At 32.4% G+C, this 22930-nt stretch overlaps 1 protein-coding gene across 11 annotated transcripts in view; it reads left to right on the plus strand.

Moving 5' to 3' along the window:
- The window catches only part of LOC145277764 (uncharacterized), a 513076-nt gene that overhangs the window by 412445 nt on the left and 77701 nt on the right, over positions 1–22930 (plus strand). For 9 of the 11 annotated variants that reach the window (XM_080129496.1, XM_080129499.1, XM_080129500.1 and 6 more), the window contains one exon: positions 2437–3129. The exons of the other annotated variants lie outside the window; for them this stretch is intronic. In XM_080129496.1, the coding sequence (XP_079985622.1) occupies positions 2437–3129 (693 nt within the window). The remainder of the gene's footprint in view (positions 1–2436; positions 3130–22930) is intronic. 11 annotated transcript variants of the gene reach the window in all.

Below are 22930 nucleotides of genomic sequence, written 5' to 3' on the forward strand. Positions count from 1 at the left end.
TGCTCCTCCATCTCTTCATTTCTATTTCACCTGCTTCTTTCTCTCTGACTGTTGAGGCGTTCTTCTCGCTGGTCCTCTGTCTCTTCATTTCTATTTCGGCTGTCTCTTTCTCTCTGACTGCTGAGGCGCTGTTCTCGCTGGTCCTGTGTCTCTTCATTTCTATTTTTCCTCTGTCTTTCTCTCTGACTTCTTAGATGCTGCTGCCTTTCTTCCTGTGTTTCAGCATTTCTTCTTCGCCTGTCCCTTTCTCTTTGTCGTTGGAGGTGGATTTCTTTTTCTTCTTCAGTTTCAGTTCTTCTTCTTTTTGGTTTGCTTGGTCCTGCATCACAGCTTGGATTTTTATCAGCCACTTATGGTCTTGTAACTTTGCATTTAGGCATGATCTGAGGGGAAATACATTATTTCAATTTTCTTCTTCTTCATTAGTAGTAGTAGAAGTAGTAGAGTAGTAGTAGGGAAAATACATGTCAACCAGTAGTAGTAATAGTAGGATAAGGAAGAGGAGGCGTAGTAGTAGTAGTAGTAGTAGTAGTAGTAGTAGTAAGAGGAGGAAGAGGAGGCGTAGTAGTAGTTGTAAAGAGGAGAAGTAATAGTAGTAGCAAGAAGAGGAGGCGTAGTAGTAGTAGTAGTAGGAGGAGGATAGTGCGACAGCAAACAAGCAAACAACCAAGAACGACAGAGTTTTAGTATTATATATATATATATATATATATATATATATATATATAGGGTGGAACGATAAATTTATCGCCCTAAAGGAAGGAATACTACAGCTTTATTTTAAAAATTTTATTGAAAAAGTCAATTCAGGTAATTTGATTATGTAGTAGAGCTGACATCTATTCAATGTAGCCGCCTTCAGTCTCAATAACCACTCGATACAGGTCTGGAACTGGAAGCATGCCTTTTCCACAAGTGCCAGTGGGATCTTGGCGAATACTTGGCGGATGGCAGCTATCAGGCTGGCTTTTGTGTTGTTGGAGGTCATGTTGGTGATGTTCTCAACGTATGACCAAATTAAGTAGTCCAGTGGGTTCAGGTCAGGGAGGAGGGGGGCAATTAGAGAAGGGTGGATGTAGAGAAAGTATATTAGTTGTTGATGATATCATTGGAGCACAAGGAAGAGCTGGTGCTGGTATGATTACAATAGTTAAGAGTGGATGAAGTAAGTTCAAGGAAATTGTGTCATTATTAACCAGCATAGTGTTACTACTGTTGACCAATGGAAGAGTCTATCAGACATGTGTCCGTAGTGTGATGATGTATGGAAGTGAAACCTGACTAGTGAGAGTTGAGAACATGTTATGCATGGTGAAAAATGATACAAGAATGATATGATGGATGTGTAATATGAATATTAAAGACACACTCGGATTTCATGATCTCAGAGGAAGATTAAATGCAGAAGATGTTTATAGAAAAGGAGATTTCATTGGTTTGTTCCAAATTGAAAGAATCTTGGATTAGTAAATGTTGAACAGGTGATGTAGCAGAGGAAATTCAAACAAAACATAGGAGGAAATGATAAGGATACATTTGAGAGAAAGAGGGATAAATAAAGACTTGGTCAGAGATAGGTTAGTTTGGAAATCCATTTCTAAAAGCCATCCAACACATGACAATATGTAAAACGAGCATTAAACTGATGATGATAGTGCTGCTGGTGTGTGAGTCCGTCCATCTATTACAGACACCTTGTATAATCTTTTTGTTTTATTTTGTTATTATGTTCAGTACCTATCCAACATGGATTAATAAATATCTCACTAATATCATATATTATTTTATAGTAAAAAAAAAAGGATTTCGGATTCAACAATAAAAAAACGTTTTGATTTTTATTTTGAGTTTTCCTGCATTTGACTGTTGATTATTCCTTACAAATATGTTGATTCTTTATTGTTTATAATTATTAGACAGGAATGATCTTTTCTTTTCTTTTTTGGCGGGGGGGGGGGGGCTTAAAAGCCACTCATTTTTATTTGAATAATTTTTATGCGTGCTGAATTGAAACTTTGTATGGATTATTGTTAAAAACACATCCAAATCTAGAGATTGCATTTTTGCTTCTTTTAATTGTTTAAAAAAAATGTAACAATTCCTTAAATTAACAAAGAATTACTTAACACTAACAAGAGAAAATAAGATTTCATTAAAAAGTGAATAAAATCTCTTGAATGTTCTCTTGATTTTTCTATTCCACTTTCGCTCTTTTCTAGTTTCTACTTAATTTACTTTATGTAATTGTTTGAATTTGCTGCCATGAATTTATTTTAATCATGTGTTTATTGCATGCTCATTAAATGTATGCTCTCAGGCAATTACCTTGAAAGATAATTCCTTTTCCAATTAACTAAACAATTATTTGTCCCATCGCAGCTTTCTGTTTTTAATTAAAATTTTATTTGAGCATCATGTTCTATACTAACCCTTTAGGTGATACCTTCTTCAACTGACGAGGAGCAGCATCCTGAACCAGTTGAGAAGAAAGAAGACGTGAAAACTGAGCCAGAGGAAATTGATATCGATTTAACTGACCCAGAGGTCGAGGCAGCAGCTCAAAAAATCCAAGCCTCTTTCCGAGGACATTTGAAATCAAAAAGGAAGCAGACGATAAGCAAAGAAGAAGAAAGTGAAGAGAAAGAGACGATTGCTAGCAGCGAAAAAGCTCACGTAGAAAAAAAAGACAGTTCAGCCGTCGGCGGTTCACCGACGATCTCGAGTGGAGGTGTACAGAAGGGAGACTACGAAGAAGTGAGCGAGGTGAAAGAGAAGGAGGAAGAGGAGGAGGAAAAAGTAAAAGAGGTGATAGATATGAAACCAACCGAGCAGACTGCAGAGAAAGTCAGGGAGCATAGTGGATCTGTCAGTGAAGGCGACAAAACCGATAAGAATGAGGATGGATCCACTGCTGATGGTACTGAAGTAAAGAAGGAAGTGGTACCTGCTGAGATGAAAGCCGCCTCCACCACTGCAGCAACACCCCAACCAACAGAAGCAGAAGAAGTTGACATTGACCTCACTGACCCTGATGTTGCCGCTGCTACTAAAAAACTTCAGGCTGGCTTCCGTGGTCGTCTGAATCGAAGAAAGAAAGCCCAGGAGAATGCCTTAGCAGCTGCATCCACGGTACTTATTTTGGATTAGTCCTTAGTCCCTTATTTTGAACTCATTCACCTCTGTTGCTTGCTGCTTCGTCGTAGTATGTGTTTAGTGCCGTGGCTTTTTGGCTTTTATTTTTACATTGCTAACCAATTTTAGTTCTTAGTTCAGTGTTTAGCAAATGAATGTTTTATTTTAACACATTTTTCTTGTGCTTTTCTCATTTAAATCATATCAATGCTGAAAAAAGTTCCTGCTTCACAAAATGAAAAGGGCATTATATTTTACTGTTAGTATAGAATGCCAAACACCCATGGAATTGTCAATAAAATTCAAAATCCTTTCTGCAATACAACCATATTTAATACAAATATATTTCACTTTATATCTGCTTCGTCCACCAAGTTTCAATAATAAATGTCCAACAGTCTTTGTTTCATTGCTATTCAATGATATGCTCCAAATGTGCACCTCTGTGCTGAAAGCACACTTTGATATGATTGACTTTTGCTATGACATCTTTTTTTAGTTTAGAAATTGTCTTGGGATTGTTTTCATAGACGTTATCTTTGAGGTAATCCCACATATAAAGTCCTATGAGTGTAAAGCCCACTCAGCATCACACCTTCCATTGTGTGGAAAGTATCCCTGCATATAATTGAATCACAATAAAACAGAAACTGCTGAACCTCCAAAAATGAAACTTGGTTGAAAATAAGACTAGTGATGGGATGATTCCAAAATTTTCCCCAATTCCAATACAATTACCGATTCTTTTCTAAATGTCCGATTCTGATACAAGTACTGATTCCAATTTCGATTCTTTTAAAATTTATAATTTTTTAGAGATTTGATGCTTTTTAAAATTGTCCAAATGGAGTTATATTTTATAAAAGCAAATCTTTCTAAATATTTTTCTGAAATGTTTACCTTGTAATTGATTGAAAATTGTGAAATAAGATTTTTTTTTTTAAACAAAGCTGATTTGCTTTACTTCATCGGTAATGTAAGTTGAAATTTTCATAAATAATTAAAGTGTTGACAATTGATATGCAAAAGAAGAAAATAGTGTAGGAACAGAATAGTTAACAAAGCCCATCCCCATACCAAGAATGAGTTTCTCCATAATAATGTTACTATTTAGAAAACCATTCTTAAATAAACAACTTCTAATGAATAAATACGTGTGTTTGTTTCATTTTTTTATAGTCAAGAAAAAAAATTTAAAAGAATCGTTTTGTGAATCGGAAATTTGGCTCAAATGTTTCTGATTCTGGTATCTTCCGATTCCCAATTCTGATTTCAATTAATCATCCCAACTCTGAAGTTTATTGATACCAAATATGGTTGGATTGGAGAAATGATTGTGAGTTTTATTAGCAATTTTATATGTGGATTTTAACAAAATTTGTTGTTGAATGGAAAAGTTAAATTCTTTTTTTTTTTATTATTATTATTCCAGGCATGTCTTCTCTAATATCAAAATTCTGAAAGCACACAAAAGACATTTCTAATTTGATATGTCTGCATGCAAAGACATTTCAAGCATTTTTTTTTTCTTCTAATGGTCATGCGCTTTTATATGCTTCTGTTTTCTTATAAAGCTTTTTGTTTGTCAATATTATCTGCGTTTTTTTTTTATGTTTTCGTCTTTTGTCTTGCATATTGTAAGCATTGCTGTTGTGTTGAATCATCTATTTTTCTCTAGAACATTTCGTTATTTCATGATTATCAATTGAGACAGTGGGAAATTTGTGCTTATATATAAAAATATGCAAGTGAAATATGACAGTTCAAAATTAATTTAGAGGAAAACTCTTTGATATATTTCTTATTAGGCTAAAGTGGGTATCTACACCAAACAATTAGGGAAACTCATCGAGTAGAATTTTAATTAAAAATATAAATCAGTTTTATCATAGTTTTGCCGAATCTCTACTGATAAGAGAACAAATACTTTAAACAGGAGAGATAAGTCAGTCTATCATTTCACAAAGTCATAATCAATGGAGAATCAGAAAATACAATAAAATTTATTTATATATATTAATTAAAATTCTACTCGATAATTTTCAATAATTTTTGGGGTAGATACCCGTTGCCATATTTAATCTATACATTTTTATATATAAGCAGTGAAAATTTATTTTTCATTTGTAGAAAAAAAAAAGGTTTTATTCTTGAATTGTAATTCATAATTATATTATTTTTTAGCAAATGAAGTGAAATTAAAAAAGAAATTGCATGATTTTTCTTCTGAATTTTTCTTGACATTTGACCAGATAATTGAACTTTTCACGACTCACTGCCATAACAGTTTATGCATTTTTATTGATTTATTATTGAATTATTTATTGAATTATTATTTTATTGTTATGATTCTTTAGATATCTCCTTTTAAAACTATCTTATCAATTCAAATCTTTAGAATTCGAAAAGAATCATAAAACATTGCACAAAACGTTTAAAAAATCAATGCAATGTCAACATGTCGATGGAGGTAACGCTGGTCAAGTAGATAACGACACGGTCTAATGACCTGCTTGTTCCAAGATTGAATCCAGTTGGTCCAATAGTACAAGTTTCACTGCTTATCTAGTTTTACTTGACATTAAAAACTATTTGTCAAAAGAAAATAAACAAAATATCACAAAACGTATTATGTATTAACGTGTTAGGTTTTTAAAAAGACAATACACCAAAAATTATGCAGATTTAAAACAAGAAAAAATACATTTTTAACAGCAAGATGTCTCGTCCGCCATTTTCTGAAATTTGCCACTGGTTATCTTTCCTTTTAACTCGTTCGTTATAAAACTAGAGTTCAAATATCATACACTCATCAGAATAATACTGACTAGAAAGTGTTTAAAGATCAAATTTTATGTTATAAAACAAAAATATTGGATAAAATTGCATAAATTTTTGTGAACAGCCTTTTTGTGAACCCAACAGGTATGTACATAATAAAGTTTAGTGCAATTATAATTTTTATTCTTAGAGTAAAAATGAATAAGCACCCAACTTTCAATTCAACTGGCAACATTAAGTGGTCCCTCCTGCAAGAATACAAAAAGGATGATGCACTGATATTTCTTGCGTTTTATGTCTTTTGTTTTCAGCTTTGGGAATAGAGTGGTGCCTTCCCCTACACCGCTGTGTAGCAGCTAATGAAAAAGGAGCCTTCGGGTTGCCTTTGACTATAGTCAGCCACTTCGCTTTTTAGCTGTAAAGAATTTTATTTTAAAAATTAAGAGTTAATGTAAAACTCAAACAATATCTGATAAATGATTCTGAAATGATTACATAAAAGGCAACGATATGAAAAAACTGGAATTACCATCTGGGGGAAAAATCAATTCCTCTACAAGAAAGTCAGGCATGCTAAAACTCCTTTGCGGAAAGTACTAAAGCAAAAGAAAATCAGAAGAAAAAAATCGATAGGCATTTACAAAAGTGCTTGTGAAATGTCATATTTATTGTAATCCAATATTCGAAATTGTTTTCCTCTTGATTAAATTTCTATTTCTATTCTTCTTCTGATACAGTGCGACTGTTCATTGTCACTTAAAGTGTGCAATTTCCATCATTTCTTTCTTCTTCCAGCCCATTACGCTTTTATAGTTTTCCATAAAAATGTTTTCGACCCTTTTAACAAAAGAACGGTCTTATAAGAAGAGCTCACTTTTTTTTTTTAATTATTATAATGAAAAGTATTTATTTCAAAACATTTCTTACATAAATTTACTAGATGTCCAACCGGAAGTTGAGACACGTCATAATACGTCACATCAGCTCTAAAAAAATATCGGTGCTTGTGCAGTATAATGGAATTTCGAACAAATGCATTTCAAGTAAAAACATTATCACGAGGTAACGTGTCATGTCGAAATCAGTATGAATTCCAAAATGTACAAAAAATAATCCAATAAAAAAATAATTACAAGCAAAAATAAGATGTATCGTATTATTAAATTTTATCCTATATTTTTATGTGGAGGGATTGTGCAAATAATTCAGTATGATAAACCGATTTATCTCCCTTTGCTTTCCTTGGAATCCACCATTAAAAAATAGAAAATGTTCAAACACTGTGTCTATGATTTTTTTTTTTTGTATGAAAAAAAGATCTAGCACATCTTCTTTATCATTTTTCATATTTTTTTTATAATTTATATCTATTTCGACATGATACGTATGTAATAGTGTTTTTATCTTAAATTAATTTGTTTGCAATGTCATTATACTACACTAGCTCCAATATATAAATGAATGACGAATCTTTTTTTTTTCAGTTCCATGCCATGTTTGTTTCTGTCCTTACTTTAAATATACATCACTAAATGTTGCATTCTGATTCTATTATATATAAAAAAAAAGATATTTCGATCTCATTAAAATGAAAATAAATAGATATATAAAGAAGTAGTAATTAAAAATTAATCATATTTTTTATTTATTAAAAAAAAAAACATGAGAATTTATAAATATACGTAGTATAATAGATGAATGCGCATTTCATTTTAAAAAATATATATTTTATTGGATATTTTCGAAACTATTGCCAAGTATTTGAATCAAATAAAAAATCAATCCATGTTTTATTATAAGCAACAAACCGAAGAAAGTGGCCAAGAAACAAATATATAATAAACACTCGTCTAGCTGAAACCACTGTCAATAATTTTCCCCATTCTTTATCTGTGCCTAAATCAAAACGTAGATTTCATGAACAAAGCTTCTTTCTAAGAAGTGCACGCCTGTGGAATTCTCTTCCGTTTGTCTGCTTCCTACCTGACTACAACTTGGATGTATTCAAGTCCAACATAAACAAATTCCTGATAAACCGCCCCCTTAAGTAAGACTTTTTATCAAATCTCCATTACTAACGATTACTATGATATTATCCCATTGATTACTGTACACGCAATAACCCTTATCCCCGAGTGGCTTCCGGGCCTTGATAAGTGGTGACTACCATGTAAAAAAAAAATAAATAAATAAATAAAATAAAAAAAATAAATAAATGTTACCAAAGGCAAGATATATTACTCTTGTACCTACTTAGATAAAATTTGGCATTTTAACTTATATAAAAGAGTTTATTAAGTTTGAAACGCAACGAGTGCTGAGTGCTTAAGTTAATATGACAACAGTATAGTTTTTCAACCACCGATAATTGCATGAATGATAACACTCTTCCCGAGAGCTCAATGTTCAAACTCCTCAGCCTAACATTCACACGTAATACGAAATGAAACCAATTCATAGAAAACATTGTTAAGGCCGCTGCAAGGAAAGTGAAATACTCTACCATTCCAGGAAACTTCACACTTACCAGTCTCTTACATCTCTACAAGGTCACCATCTGCCCATGTATGGAGAACTGTTGTCACATCTGCACTGGTGCACCATTCACTATTCTCTTTCTCATAGACAAGGTCTAAAAAATCTAATAGGCCTCTTATTATTCACTAAGATCCAGTTACTGACCCATTGTTGCAATGTTGCATACCTGTGCTTGTTTTACAAGTATTTCGATAGAATGTGCTCCGATGAACTTGCTGCACTGGTGGTTCCCCCCCCCCTCCTTGTTGTAAATATACCCAACCAACTCGAGAACCAGTTAAATCTCAACAATTCATTATGGAGGTCCATAGATACCAGAGAGCATTCTAATCTAAGAGCCTGTTTTCTTTAGCTCCCAGCCTTTAGAACTTCCTTTCTGTTTCCCTGACTGTACTGCATAAATGTTAATGTATTGTAAATAAACATCTTGCTGCATAACGCCCCCTTTAATTTCTGGCCCGTAATCCACAATAGGCCATGTTTGGGGTGAAACTTCAGTTAAAAAGAAGTAAAAGAAGGCTTTTATTAAAAAAGCTATTAATCGCAAAGATACAGGGGAAAAAACTGTGTCTATATTATGTATAAGTTAACATGTCATGTTATTATTTACAAATTGCGATAACCTTTTGATAACAAAGCAAAAAAGCATATTATGGAAACTTGTAAGTGTTGCACACAGCTGGAGAGTGTCAGTCAAGCCATGCAAAAATTTATAACTCCTAACCACGCCTTTATTCACTTACAAGGAGGAATTGGTTTTGCGCATTTTTCTTTTTATTGCTTATTTCTTCGGAATATTATTAACGCAGGTCAACATTCTACATTAACATTTGACTCACTCTAATTTGGACATTTGTTTCCAATTCAGAGTTCAACGGGTTTTTTTTAGTTTGTTTTTAGAAAAATCCGAGTTTATAATGAGTCTTTTACAAAAGCACTCGGTGAAAAGATAACATATAATGCACTTCCTCTCCTCGCCCCTCCCCCGTCGTTCCATCACAGGTTTTCTACTTCCTCCTCTACGGCAAGTGCTTGTTTTCTTATCAGCCCTTTAGTTGCTTGTACTTCCGACAGGCATAATGTAACAATTCTACACAGCCAGTAATGAACAAGTTACTCAGAACAGTACCTGAAATTTCCTCCTCCCACCTGCAGAATAAAATAAAAAACATATCCGTTTTCTACTACGAATGTTTAAACTGTATTGCGAATTGAAGGAGATTGATTTCAGATATGTTAAAGTTGATGATAAAATATTGTATTAAAACTATTAATGGATTTTAGCTTTTGAGAACTGCATATAATTTAATCCACATTCTTTGTAAGGAAAAACCCGTAATACATATTTGTACACTTCCATATGTTGCGTACTGGAAACATACTTGAAGGAAATGGTAAGAGAGGAATCTGCGTCTCTCCAATTTCTGACATGAACTGAACATAATTGATTGCAATGCTCTCATTCTCGTTCTGATCTCTTCATTAGGGTGACCTTTTCTTCGTTCGGTGAGGCTTGCATATTCAAAGGTCAGATTAAAGTGCAAACAGTCATCCCATAAGTTCTCTCCGGACTATAATTCTTTGAAAATCAATAGTAAGTGGGGAATGTCTAACGGAACTGCCAGAAGGTAACCACAAATCGCAAGTTAAAACTTGCAGACAAATTCATAGGGCACACATGTTCCATGATTAGGAACTTTTACAATCTGTTGAAGATGATAGTAAACAGTTGAATGGTTTGGGGAGAGCTTCCTTGCCAATTTTTCTATTGATATTGCAAAGTTATCGTTAAGTGATCCCACAAGCGTAGAAATTAAATATTTTGTTAAAAAGTTTTATCTTAATATTTTATGTAAACTTTATTGCTCGTCTTCATAGAATATGCAATCCATGAAATATATTTGAATTTTATATTTTTTCTGTAACGGACACAAACTAATAATTTCCGTCACTAACTGGCTAGTCAGAATCAAATATTGATTTGTTAGATGAAATGCTATTTAGATCTAAGTTTGAGAATCCAAATGACTTTATATATTAGATTTTGCTCACATGCATGTGGCTTCTAAGTGTCAACTTTGTGAACCGTTTTGAGCACAAATTTAAATGATTTAATATTCAATAATATACATCCGATGGTGAGGATCCAATTTAGGAAGATTTTTGAATTATAATTTCATCCCTTAGTTGCCATTACTCTCAAAGTTATCATACCTATCAGGATCCAATCTAAGGGTTAAAAATATAAACTCTTTTGTATAGCATGAAACTGCATTCCGTAATGAGGCCCGAATAAAGTAGCTTTGAGGAGTATGATATCACCCCTTGTTATTGTTTCTAAGTTTTCTTTGATCCAGAGTGGTAGGATCTGGCAGAATCTAATCTATGATTTAAATAGAATCTTTACTCTTATATTTTACTCTTTACTCTTATACTACTGGGTATAATATGAAACTACACCCGGCAATATATATATATATATATATATATATATATATATATATATATATATATATAAATTCATCATGAATAACTACTTAAGGTAATATTTAACTATAAAAATTAGTGAATTTGGTGTTAAAAAAAGTAGCCGAAAAAATGGTTTATGTATTTTAAAACAAAAAAAATAAAACAACAATCAGGAAATGGTAATATTTGAGCGAACACTTTTTTTTATGAATAAAAAATTACAAACTAAATCCAAAGTCTAGAAAAAGACAAAACTCCATATAATTTCATTTCTGTATTCACTTTAATACTATAATATTGAGCTGAGATTAATGAGTTTAAAACGGTTAGAATACGAGGGGCGTGCAATAAGTAATGCCCCTGATCCACTTCCCATAGCAGTAGAGCAACGAAACTTGGCACAGTTATTAGTCTTTCTCTACATAGGAACCACCCAGAGTTATGCATTTCTTCCCTCGTTTGATGCAACTCTGGAGACCATTTTTGTAGAACACACCAGGTTGGTCCTCCAACCATGACGTGACTTCAGAAATCAAGGCTGCATCATCTGGGAAACGGTTTCCTTTCAAAAACAACTTCATGGCTGGGAAGAGGTGAAAGGCAGAGGGTGCAAGGTCAGGAGAGTAGGGAGGATGGGGAAGATTTCATAACCACATGCCCGTGCTTCTTATCTGGCGACATGCGAGTTGTGGACCGGAGCGTTGTCCTACAGGAGGAGGGTACCTTTGCTGATCTTGCCTCGTTTCTTGATTTTGATAACTTCCCTTAATTTCCTCAAAAGTGAAGCATAATAGGCTCCTGTAATTGTGGTACCCTTTGCCAGGAAATCTATCATCACTACTCCGTCCTGGTCCCAGAAGATTGTGAGCATAACCTTGTCAGTGGAGGCCTTCTTTGGAGGTGGTGAGTCCAAGTGCTTCCACTGCATTGACTGGGCTTTGGTCTCTGGATCATAGTGATGGGCCCAGCTTTCATCCTGTGTAATCAGTCTTTTGAAAATCTTTGACTCATCTTCTTGGTACATCTCCAAATTCATCCTCAAGCACTCGACGCGTTCTCGCTTCTGGAATGGTGTGAGCAACCTGGGAGTCCATCTGGCAGACACCTTTTGCATATGCAAATGGTCATGAATGATAGTTTCCACAGACCCTGTACTAATCTTGACATCTTGGGCTATTTGGCGAATAGTAATGCGCCGATCTTCCAAAATGGCAGCCTCAACTTGACGGACAGATGCCTGATCAATGGCAGAAGGTGGGCGACCAGGTCTGGGAGCTGTTTCCACAGACTTCCGGCCATGTTTGAATTCACGATGCCAGCGTTTTACAAGATCATATGATGGGTCATTATCACCATAAGTTTCTTTCATTTCATCAAAAGTCTCCTGTGGTGTGCGTCCTTTCAAATATAAAAACCGGATCACTGCTCGATATTCAACAGGCTCCATTTCACACCTGACTCAGTTCAAACACCTGTAAAACAGAAACCACAATTAGTTCAGAGCTGTAATTTGCCACATAACCCGTAAAGATATAAATCATTGCACATGCAAAATTTCAGCTAGATTAGACAACTGGAAGTGGGGCAGGGGCATTACTTATTGCACGCCCCTCGTATCTTTACAAAGTTTTCAAAATTGAGCAAAATCAGAATTCAATCTGAGTGAATAACAAAATCTTTAATTTGTTGTCCTGTGACGTCATTAAGGACAGACAGCTGAAAGAGAAAACTGCTTGTCAGCATTTAATAGAAGATTTGCTGGCAAACATCATTGTTGACAAGTGAGAATCGAATTGAATAGGCTGGCTTTGTTCACAAGTCAATCTTTGTGTTGTTGTTACGTGACTTTCTTAGAATTCACAGCATGATTCTTGTCTAGTCTTTGCGAGTGTTTCCATTTTGTTCTTATGTATTCTTCTTTCTAACTCTGAATTTTTCAATCTTTCTTTATTGCAACATTTTATTTTCAGAATTTTTCAATCTGCATTCATGCAACCATTTGTTAATTTTCATGTTTTATTTTTCTATTATTAACCCCGTTTTTTATTCTGAACTATGAAACAACATGTCTGTCCATGAACAGTGAGTAATTTTGATTTGAATATGTACGGGAACATCTACCGAGACAAATATGTTATTTTATTCTTGATTTTATTCTCTCTCTCTCTCTCTCTCCCTCTCTCCAAGGACTTCTAGATCTTCACTTTTTTTTCCTTTTTAAACATGCAACTTGGTGATGGGTAGATGGGTTAGTTTCTTTTCTTCTGTACATGTCCTGCAATTATTCTGCTTTAGTCCTTGTTGTTTTGTTGAATTTGAAACCTAGTCACTTTTATTTTCATGGTTCATTTTTTTTTCATGAAATTCTAGTTTTCTGTTGTTCTAATTCTGGTATACTCAAAGAAAATGTGGCTTTTGTGACATTTTGGCTTTGAGCAGGACCTTTATATGGTCATAGATATGCTATGCCTTGATCCACTTCCATGGATATATATATATATATATATATATATATATATATATATATATATATATATATTATTTGCTTTAGTCTTATTGTGTGATGATGATGATGATGTAATCTTGCTGTATATTTAGGATCATGCTTAAAAATCTAGACAGTTTTGCATCCTAATTATCAGTGATTATACTCTATGAAGCTTTATTTTAAGATGCTGTATGACTTGTTGTGAAAGAAAGCTTTGGCTTTAACTCTTTTAATATTTAAACTGGTATAATTATTCAATGAAACTGTTAATTTATTGATGCCTCTTTGGTACTGACAAGTTCTGAAGATTTATTTTCAATATCCTATTGTAATCTGAAAAAAAAATAGTCTTCACAGACTCTAATCACACTCAGCTCACTCATACACACACAGTGTCTAGATAACAGACACGGGCATTTACAATTCTGCTAGGTTGAGGAAAAAGCACTGCATTGATGTAAATAGACTGTAATTTATTTCTGAATTACAGATGTGGCAAGAATTCCGTGCTGCCATTCTTTAATCTTTGTTTCTTGCCTTCCTGATTTTTCTGGTGAGTTGCCTGAAGCATCGCCAATTTGAGTTTTTTTTTGCTGAAGTTGAAGAAGCCTCTAAAGAACTTTTCGATTTAATGGAGAAGGATTGGTATTTTGAACCGAATCAAAAAGCTTGAAAATGTTTGGTCGGTCGTGGAGAAAGATGCCCTTTATATTGAGGAATAGTTGTTGTTCTTGAATATATTCTTGCATAATAAATCATTATTTTGACCATAAAAATTGTCCTCGACCTAGTATATATGTTTCTTGATATTGATAAACACAATATACAAACACACACACACGCTACACACACATATATATATATATATATATATATATATATATATATATATATATATATATATATATAATGTGTGTGTGTGTGTTTTAGGTAACCCACCGGAAAGTGTCAAACGAAATTTTTGTGTTTTTTTCTTTTTGGTAGGGGAGTATTTTTTTGTGGAATAAGTTGAATGAAAACAATATCATCTTTGCTGTTATGAATAAAATATGAATAAAATATAAAGAAAAATTTATGGAAAATTTCAAGAAACTTTAAGAAAATTAAAAGTAAAAAAGTTTGAATCAAGAAAAAAAAACACTTATTGTATGATAGCAAACAAAAGTTTTAAAATTATTTTGTATGGTTCTTTATGATTTTTTAAATGATTTTTTTGCTTACTCCTTATCAACAATACCTAATATAGGTTAGGGTTTGTTTCTGTTAGGCTTAATTACAATCAATTTTCACAAATTTATATAGCTTTCCACAATATTTTAATTGTTTGGCAATTTCTGCAATTTTCATTAGTTCAGTGTTTTTGGCACCTCTCGGCAGTTTACATAACTTGCCAGGTATATGCTGACGATAATGTGGTCTCTATTCTGCATAAGTACCACGATTACCACCAGGGTTTTTAACATTGTGAGTCAGAAGTAGCCAAACATTCAAAATAAAATATACTTATCAAAATGGGTAATGTAGTTTCAACTGCCCAGTTATTTCTTACTCACTGTATATATATATATATATATATATATATATATATATATATATATATATATATAAGATTACAAAACTCTTAATTTTTGTTGTTTTTTCAAAATTACTAAAATATAATAATCTATATACAAAACGAAGATTCCATTTTTTTTCTACTTTTTTGGCACTGAATACTTACGCTGTTAAAACAAAATAGCAATCATACTCTGCAGAAGTTAAAAGCCGTTAGAGTGATAAATAAAATAGAATGAACAAGTTTTAAGGAACATTCTATCTTTAAAATATACAGGAATAACAAAATTCACATCGTTTAGCTTAGTTGATTCGCATGAAAGCAGACAATATCTTTCTTAGATTAACTAATTCTCCGGAGGCATGAAATTTCTATTTAAAGTACATTTTTCAAAAAGCAATTATCATTTCACTAACAATTCCCCCCTCCTCCGCCGGCTAAAGAACTAAGATAAAATAAATGTTATTTAACAATGGTTTCTTTAAATTGCTTAATCACATAGTAGAAGCTTTGAGTTTATGAAAATTTGCTTTTGCTATGTTACAATAATACAAAGACTTAAAAGATTATATTTTTGTCATGTTCTTATTTTAGAATTCAAAACTGACAAATAATTATGTCAGGGTAGGTATAAAAATGAAGTTTAGGTTAAATCCATGAATTTTGTTGATTTCAGAAATTCCAATTTACAAGATTGATAGTACTACATTTTTTGAATAATAGATGAGGTCACCGTTAATATATATATATAAGCAAAATCCTAACTTTAAAATTTGACCTTGAAAAAATAGTGTGCACCATCCTTAGGTCGGAGACCATTATCATGTCAGGCTTGGTCATGATCAGTTCAGTTGTGTAGGCTGTAAGAGAGTATATATACATAGGCTATGATTTTGACATTTGACGTTAACCTTCAATAATGGTGTGCGCCATCCCTAGGTGGGGGACCATCATCATGCTAGGTTTGGTCATGATCGGTTCAGTGATGCGGACTGTAGGAAAGTATATATACATAGGCTACACATACGCACACACAAGATATATACCAGGTTAAAGGTATTCAAGATTGATAACTAATGAATTTAATGAGCTTATTAAGAGTGCTCAATAAAAGAAGAGCAAGATGGTTTCTTCTGTAGAAAGCAACCATTTATTAAATCGCCTGACAAGGACTTCTAGTTTAACAGACTATTTGTCCAAAACATATGGCATAATCATCAGATCACCAAAGTTAAACAACGTTGAGCCTGGTTAATACCAGATGGGTGACCATTGGGGAATTTTAGGTGCTGTATGTGCTCTCCGCTTATCTCAGCATTTGTTTCCAGTTGTCCCGTACATACACTTCACTGGTCACTGTTATTTAACAATGTCAACTCAGGAGAGGTTTGGTTGGAAATTGCGCACCTCCTGCCACAAAAATGTCATGCGTAGGCACCCCTAAAAAAAAAGCCGTTAGAGTGATAAATAGAATAGAATAAGTAGAATAAGTAAAGAGTGATGAATAAAATAGAATGTTGTGTCCAAAACATAAGCATGTTCAGTGTCATGACCATGTAAATTTGTTTATATTAAAAAATATATATATTTATATATTAATGGTGATTTTATCTATTATTTAAAATTTTTAAAAAAACTTATTTTTAGATGTACAACCTTACTACTTATCACTATAGGTCACTACTTATTACTATATATACATCTAAAAGTAAGAATAGGTTTAAGGCTCCAAAAATTCATACTAGATTTGTCTGCAACGACTCCTGGTGTAACAAATAAAATACTTAGTAAAAATTCAGTTCTAAGTGACTCTTCTGAGGGTTGAAGGTTTAATCCTCATCTAAAAAATTAGAAGACTCTTTATATAATCTAGATGGAGTAGTAGTAGTAGTAGCTCCATTTTCTTTTTATCCAAACGATTTTCGCTGTACCAATTATAGCTCCAAAATGAAGCGATTGCTCGAAATGCCATTTAATTATTACAATTTAATTATTGCAATTTAATTACTGCAATCACCTTGTAGCGTGGCTTAAAATAACGTTGGTGATAATTGCATTACTAAACGGCAGCAAGTGTTTTTTTTATGTATCGTGCCATTTTGTTTAAAAAAAAAAGATTTTTTATTGGCGGTAAATTGAAGCAAACAGATTTTATGTTTCGGAATGTTTTCAGACGAGGATTGATAATTTGTATTATTTGTATTATTAGGAACTATGATTCTCATCCTGGTTCTTATTTTTCAACCGATATACCTCCGACCTGCATCTTTTGTTTTTAAGTTGGGAATCGCAAGTTCAAACATAAAGATTACAAAGTACAATTATGAAGTTCACAAATTCTAAAAAGTTGCAGGAATGTCGGAAAGTATTTAAAAAAATGTTTTTCTTAGTATAGCATCCACCCTCAGCAGGTTGACTCAGCTTTCTTTGAAGGAGGAAGTGTCTAGGGATATCAAATTCACAAGCAGTCTCCAGTGGCATGTATATTCTTGTTAGGCGAGATGATGACGTTAGAATTTTACAGTTCTTGCAGAGAAGTTTTGATGTCCTCCTACATACATCTGATATTGAGTGTGCTCATCGTTACTTAATTTCAGTGGTTTAACGAAAGCTAGTGTGTCAATGTGAGTATCGCCTATGGTGAGGATTAAATCTTCAACCTCCAAAAAACTCTTACTTACAACTGATTATTGCCACTCAACACTTTTTTCTGTCGTGCCAGAGGTTCAATCCTAAACTTAATAATAACTAAAAATCTACTTAACACTTCTATCCCGCTATGGCTGATGAAGCAAGAATAATCTACCTTCTGTGGATTAAAAGAAGGGTTCAGTTCGAAATCATGTATAGATTTCTAAGTTTGAAAAACTGTGCTTTAAAAATGTTGGAGATTGCATCAATGAAAATGTGAAAATAACAACCGATATGAGAATGATAGTCAAAATAATCCAAATCCTGCAAATTATTAATTCTTATCAAAAAAACATTCTGAAACAATTTGTCTGTTTTATCACTGACCAACAATATTATACATTAGCATTTAAAAAATAACTTGGAGGCATTTTATTGAATACAGAATTCTACTTCTTCCAAAAAACAGTGTAATGTTAGTTGGAAATAATTTCCCCTTCACTAATGTGATGTCCCTCAGATAGAGAGTCACATATATATTTTACATTTAAAATTTTAATTATGCACACATGTTTCGTCGTTTACTCTGAGGTTTTGATTTTGAATCTCGCTTGGTTCAGATACCGTGTAATATAAATATAGTAGCATCTTATTAAAAAAATATGTTAAAATATATAAAAGTAATGATTAAGCAATCATTTGAAATAAAATGTTTTTTTCAGAGTTTTTACAGAATATTTGAGTAAATTAAAAACAAAAATGTTCTAATTCCATAAAAAATATCAAATTAACTAAATTTGCAGGAACTTATCTTTATAAAAAAACTAGTAATGATTAATCAATTTGATTTAATTTAAAATTTCCCTGATTAAATTACATAAAATTATGAAACTTCAACCCAATTATCTTCTCTAACTTAAGAGTATATACATAAATCTAATGAGTTTGATTTGTAGTTGTTAATCTGAGAAAATTGCATAGCGTAATTTTTTTGAAAATACATTTAGAAATTTGTTTGAAGAGATTTCGATGAATCTGGAAAAAAGTAACATGAAAGGACGCTAGCTTTGATTTTAGGATAAGAACGAAGGAAACTCTAAAATCAATGGTGCTTTATTGTTAAGTACAGAGAGTAATCAATAGTTAGTTTCAAGGTAGTTACGCGTTTTGTGAAGTATTTTTTCTTTAATAAATTATGGAATAATTCTGTAAATATTACTTGAAAAGTTAATTTGATTATTATGGAATCATTCGGGCATTAAATCATTATATGAATTAAGATAACGGAGTCGTTTGGTTACTGAATCATTAAATAATTCGTAGTGCAATTTGTTTAAAAATACATTTGGGGGATTTGTTTGAACAGAATTCGATGGATCTGGAAAAGGAGCAGTATCAGCAGTTTCTTTTCGTTATATGTTGCTTAAAAAAAAAACAATATCAAGAAACGCGAGCTTTGATTTTTTTTTTTTTTTTTTTTTAAGATAAAACGAAGGAAACTCTCAAAGAAATGGCACTTGGTCATTAAATGTTCATATACAAGAGGTTTGGAAAACCGATGGCATAACTTTAGGATTATGTTCTATATGTTCGGTTATGAAGAAAGTTCTTGAAATCAAAGGTCCGGAAACGCTTATTTTTTAGTTATATCTGACAAATTATCAATTCTCATCTAAAAAAAATGAGCACACACGGAAGTAGTAAGGCTCAGAAAACTGTCATGAGAAGGCTCATATCAGTGCACAATCTGGTCTAGCCGGAGATAGTAAAATATAATAATAATAAAAATACTGGCATATCACATGCCACGTCACGTGTATAAGTACTGTTGCGTCTTCCAGTTTGCTTCTAAAACAAATATTGATCATTATTTTTTATGGTAAACATCTAAAATGTTTAATATGTGTGATAGTGCAATTTATTTCTACATATGGGATAGATAAGCATTATCCATGTGACAGAATCCCAGGTAAAAAGTCTGGGTCTGCTGTTGCCACATACACTAACAGTCATGTAAAAAAATAGCAACAAAACAATAAGAAAACTATGGGTTCAGAAAAAATAGTTTTGTGCGTTTTCGTGCATATGTAGAAGTGGTTGATTTTTTATTATTATTTGGGAGTCACCACTTATCAAAGCTCGAAGGACGCTCGAGGATAAAGGTTAATGAATGTAAGGTGTAAATTGGGTAGAATTTTATTATTCATGGGGATGCCTCAAAAAGAACTTGTTTACATTAGACTTGAAGGCTATTATGTTATATTCAACTGGGGGGCAGGCCAGTTTAACATTGTTCCACAAGCGGGCAGTGCTGGGAAAGAAGCTTTGTTCATGGAATCTGTGTTTAGATTCAGGCACAGTTAGAGAGTGAAGAAAATCGTATGTAGTGATTGTAGCTATTTGAGTATTTTCTGTGAAAAATGTATATAGTATACAGTATAATCATGTTGACACATCAGTTCTCATTAGATCACTGAAGTTAAGCAATATTGAGTCTAACCAATACCAGATGAGTATTCTATGTATTTAGATAAGCAGGTATGTATAATATATCAAGGAGATGAACACCTTGCACAGTTCCAGGTCAACCTTGGCCAAGATGTAACACATCTTAACCTCCTTCTGATATTCTGGAGGGTTACTGTACAGAGGGCAGATGGAGTTCCTCAGCCATGGGTCTAGGAAAGGGGAGGGACTTTGTTGAAAAGCCAAAACCGGATAGAGAAGGGTGCCTGTTGACCCTCTATGGCAATCCTCTATTAATGGTGCATTAAACAAAATACTTGCTTGCAATTTGTCATGAGCACACATGGAAGTAGTAAGGTTAAGAAAACTGTCATGAGAAGGTTCATGTCAGTGCACAATTTGGTCTAACCGAAGATAGTGAAACAATGAAAATACTGGTACATCACATGCCACATCATGTGTATAGGTACTGTTGATTCTTCCAGTTTACTTCTCAGTTGATCTCACTTTTTAGGATCAATTATGTCTTGATATTGCAGTAAAATATTAAGCAGAGTAAATGTTATAATTATTTTTTATTGATATAACTATATTAGATAAGATATCGAGCTCTTAATTCATGTAAGATTCGTTGTTTTGATATGATTTTGTCCCAAACCCGAGAAGGTTGTTTGCTTTTTATCTATCTATCTATCTATCTATCTATCTATCTCTCTATATATATGTACTCTGCCTGAAGTTATTATGTAAATAAGTTTTTTTTTAATAAATCAAATTTGTATAGTCCTTAGAAACTGAAATATGCTATCCGAATTTCGTTTGATGCTAATATTGTTATAGCCTGTATATTTTGAGTTGTTGGTATAAATGTTAAGCATTTCTGATTATTTTTACTTAGTTTATGTAGAGGTGAACTGTTCTTAAATGTTTGAATTTATTATTCCAATTTATTTTTGTAGGTATTGAAAACATTTTTATTCAATTAAAAAAATATCCAATAAAGTAAAATTAGTTTAATCCTGTTTTAAATAACCAGCATAGTTCAGTAGACGATCTATTTTATCATTATTTTTATTTGAAATTTGACTATTTTATTTATACTGAGAACTAGGATAAAATATTTATAAAGTAAGTTAACCTATTATTATATGAAACTTTACATATTAGGCTTCTCATAATAAATTTGAATAAGATTTTAAAATTAAATATTTATTTTTACTTCAGACCAAGTCTTTATCAACAAATTTAACCAAGATCATCTTTAATGAAACCAGGCATAAAACATTCAGTGACATCTGTACATTAACTTATAGACAGATTGCAGACAGTTGAAAAAACCTTGCTCCCCTCCACTTCCCCCTATCGTATTTGTCTTTCAATTGACAGATTCATTATTTCCGATCGCATAATATACGTGGGCGTTCTGACATAATTTTAGTAACGACACCTTCTTTATAACTGATTAAACTAGTGTATGCTTTCTTTAAAAACTCATGCAGGCTTAGAAGATTAATTTTAAGAAAAGGTCTCCAAAACATTTTTCTCTACTTCCTTTTATTTTCTCTTCTTTCTATTTTTTTTTTTTATTTGTTTAATATTCAGTTTTCATTTTCATTAAATGACTGGCCTCAAATAAGAACAGAGCTATATTGTCGCCTGATGATGTTTTTAAGACTGAAACATTAGATTTATTGTAGCGACTTATGGTAATTTTGTTTACCTAAATTGAATAAAGTAATACCTGGCTCTTTTTAATTGAGTACTGATCAACAACCTCGTTGAAATTCAACGGTTTTCACTTTTGAATATTTCTAACTTGGAATATATATCTATATATATATATATTATTATTATTATTATTTAAAAGTTACTTTGTATGTGTGTGAATTCCTTCCTCATAGGTTCCGAAATGGTTGAGCCTATCTTTTGCAAATTTCACACAAAGGTAATTTATATGTCTGGCAGTATTCTTAGATATGTTTTGTACAGAAATTCATCCGATAACTATCGAAAATCGAAAAAACCCAATCTTAAAAATAGTTTTTCTCTTTTATTGATAAAAAAAAAGAATTTTTACAGGGGAATATTTTACGTTACACCGGCAAAGGAAAATAATAAAATCTTAGCAAATTATTTTCGAAAATTGAAAAATCCTATCTTAAAAATAGTTTTCCTCTCTTATAAATAAAGAAGAAAAAAAATTTTTACAGGGGAATATTTTACATTACACTGGTCAAGGGAAATAATAAAATCTCAGTAAATCATTTCTTCTTAACAAAAACAAAAAAACAAATTTATTATCTTTTAGAGATATAGCTTAGTGGTAGATCACTCGACTACAGATCAAATGATCCCCTATTCATGCCCTGGTGTACCTCACCATTTTATCTTAATTTTTTCTTATTAATGAGATCAATTTGCAATAAAAAAAAGTACCATTTAAAATCGTGACAAATCATTTCTTCGTTTGCATATTTTAAAACTAAACATTAATTAGAAATGACTTTTCCAGGGCATACATCGTCAAGCCCAAATATCAGCTGACGTATAAACAAACACGGACAGAATTTGAGGAACGACATTATCATTATCAGTTTCATTTTTTTTTATTTGTTTTTGCAAATTAATCTACCGGGGAAATTATTCGTTGTAATATATAATAATCAATAGAGGATTGATTCTTTAAAACATACGCCATCTGCATAAATTAAAATATCAGGTTTAAGTGTATTGTATGTCCGGGCAACGCCGGACGACCAGCTAATATATGTGTGTATGTGTGTGTGTGTGTGTGTGTGTGTGTGTGTGTGTGTGTGTGAAAGAGAAAGAGCTGTGCATGTATTAAAATGTTTATTTAAAGAAACATTGAA

Source organism: Euprymna scolopes, chromosome 6, assembly GCF_053919585.1.
Source record: "Euprymna scolopes isolate OS-2025 chromosome 6, ASM5391958v1, whole genome shotgun sequence".
In the NCBI taxonomy this organism is placed as follows: domain Eukaryota; kingdom Metazoa; phylum Mollusca; class Cephalopoda; order Sepiida; family Sepiolidae; genus Euprymna; species Euprymna scolopes.